The 2554-nt window shown below is 54.4% G+C and overlaps 1 protein-coding gene across 1 annotated transcript in view; it reads right to left on the bottom strand.

The window, feature by feature from the left end:
• Window positions 1–188: 188 nt before the first annotated feature.
• MCL1 (MCL1 apoptosis regulator, BCL2 family member) overlaps window positions 189–2554 on the bottom strand; it is a 3013-nt gene continuing 647 nt past the window's right edge. Inside the window, exons 2-3 of the mRNA XM_009648465.2 lie at window positions 2321–2548; window positions 189–1827 (exon numbers count right to left, since the gene is read on the bottom strand). Of these exons, the coding sequence (XP_009646760.1) occupies window positions 1711–1827; window positions 2321–2548 (345 nt within the window). The 3' untranslated portion in view covers window positions 189–1710. The remainder of the gene's footprint in view (window positions 1828–2320; window positions 2549–2554) is intronic.

The raw sequence follows: 2554 nt of genomic DNA, 5'->3' as shown, positions 1-2554 counted from the left end.
CGGGGAGCCCCGATGGGTGACACAGGGACACCCAGAGCAGTTTTCCACAGCCCGCAGAGGCTTTCTAATAACCAGGAGGCTGTGGGGCGCCCCACAGGCAGCATCCATGCAAACAGGCCCACACCAGCAAAGCAGAGCAGGAGCATTTAGCGCATCAGCATCTCATTGCAGGGAATGGCACTAGAGGATTGAGAACAAAAAAAGTCATTTATTGACAAAGGTGCTTGTTCGGCAAACAAGCAGGCCTGACAATAGCACCACCGTTCAGCTCTCCGCTTGGGTTTCCATCAGGCATCCCTCAAGCACCGAGAAGCAATGCTTTCAGCTGGGGACCAGGGACCAAGCCCAGGGCTGGCACCGACAGACTCGCACGAGCTGCAGATCTGAGCCGACGAGTTTTATTCTGCTCCGTAACATTTACATTCAAAAATCAGCTTCGTTCGAGTCATGGCTTAGAGCATCAAAATGAAAGGAAGAGGAGGAAGGGGCCGATACCAACTCGCACAGCTCCCCACCCGCTAGAAGGACTAGAAAAACCAAAAAGATTAAAATAAACAGAAACATCAACTGTTGCCAGCAAGCTGCAGGCACAATGAGTCCACCAGGCCACTGATCCTCGCTATGCTCCCTGGCAATGTTGCTCAAGTACATGAGAGAAAGGCTCACTTGGAGTCAAGGCAGGAGAATGCTACTTCATAGAGGAATGCTACTTCACGTGAGGAATGAAGTACAGCGCACCCATAAGCAGTTCTATCACATTCAAAATTCCCCCTTTTTGTATCATTAGCTCTGTAAAAATGTACATATTCTACAGACTTATCGATATTTACAGGTTCTCTAAAGCCTCCCCACCCCACAGGGGGGTTTTACATACTTACAAATGCACTCCCTATTTTTAAACTGCCTGTGTGTGGCGAGTCGCATCGGTGTAGCCGCGATCAGCCAGACAGGCCAGCGCAGCCGCGCCGCAGCTGGCGGTGGTTCCTGCCCCAAGCCCTGCCTCGCCCCCGCCACCCCATCGCTCCTCTGCCTGCTCAGTGACCTGGCTGAAGCCCCGCTGGGAGGGAAGGGGACACGCGGGGCAGGGCTCCAGCCCCCCCATGCTCTGGCAGCGGGTTGCACGTCTTGACTGCTGCGGCGGCACTGCTGCTTCCGGAGGGCGGATGCGGGCAGAGCCAGCAGCAGCTGAACGCCCGCTCACCAGCACACCTGGGGGCAGGCGCAGGCTCACACAACGCCCAGCATTCAGTGCCACTGCTCCAACAGAAAAGCCACAAGTTTAGGCAGGACACCAGCAGCAGCAGATGCTATTTCCAGAAACCCACAACCACAGCCCTGAAACATCTGCTCCAGCCTTCAGTCCAGACAAGAGCTGCTGGTGCTCAGTGGCTCGCTGCTAAGCGGATCAGTTCCCTCCAGGATAAAACTGAAGCAGTCCACTTGAGCTTTCTGTCATCATCCTCTTGAAGGAAGCAGAATATCAATTCTTCCACTCTGTGTTCCCAAAGCAATAAATCCTCATTGGTACCCACAATCTGACTGGATCGCGCCTTCCTTCTTAGGGAAGAATTGCTCAGGGGATGCCTAGATATTCTCCTTGGGTCATTTAAGTCCAGCGTCCCAAGTACTCCCAGGAGGAAGTGATCAGCTCGCCAGCCCCAAACAGAGCCGGTCCACCCAGAGTTTTGTCCCTCTGCAGCATACCCTGGCTCACCGGATCATGTAGGCCAAGCTCGCCCCCAGTCCAGCCACGCCTGCAAACGCCATCAGCAAGTTTCTGATGCTGCTTTCTAGGTCCTCGACTCGAAAGAAGTCAACGAAGCCCTCCTAGGAGAAAGAAGGGAGAGTCATTTCCCTGCCAGCCACCCTTCTTCGGCAGGAAGGCACGGAAAGCCTTTTTCCCCCGGCAGAGTGGGCTGGGGTACAGCTCGCCCAGCGCATCTGAGTGCGCTCCCCAGACTCATTAGAGCCACAGCCGGCCCTGCAGAGGCAGCAATCAGGAGACAGCACCAACACAGCTGTGGACCAGCTTCAAGCAAGCTCAGTGCACCCAGGACTGGCTCAGCTTGGGGAATGCTGCCCGGTCTGTGCTGGGCAGGGACACATTTTTAGGTCAAGAGTGCTTCAGGCAGCTCACTTTAAGGAGCTCCTGAAGCACCAGAACTCCGGCTGGATGTTTCAGACTGCGGTTTTCACTGGAACAGTGAGTCACCTCTGTGCTTTGCTGACACACATGGTTGTCAGTGAGCAGGTCACAGAAATAGGAAAATATTGAATTGCTCTGAAAAGCTCGCAGTGTTCAGGACAGACAGTGACTCACCCAGCCTCCCTGGCTCATTAGCCACTCGCGCTTAGATGAGACAAGCGCATCCGTGATGATCCCTGCCAGCGAGCTGATGCACTTCTCCTGGTTTATGCTCTTCAGGTGTTTCGCAACAAAGGCACCAAACGAGATGAGCGTCACCACTCGACCCCAGTTTGTTACTCCATCACTGAACACGTGGGCAGCCACTTCACACACCGATTGCAGATCTTCCTCTTTCTGGATCTCCAG

Source organism: Egretta garzetta, unplaced genomic scaffold (genome assembly GCF_000687185.1).
Source record: "Egretta garzetta isolate BGI_Z169 unplaced genomic scaffold, ASM68718v1 scaffold141, whole genome shotgun sequence".
NCBI lineage: Eukaryota > Metazoa > Chordata > Aves > Pelecaniformes > Ardeidae > Egretta > Egretta garzetta.
Note: the sequence above shows the minus strand (reverse complement) of the source record. Positions and strands in the feature narration are given on the sequence as shown.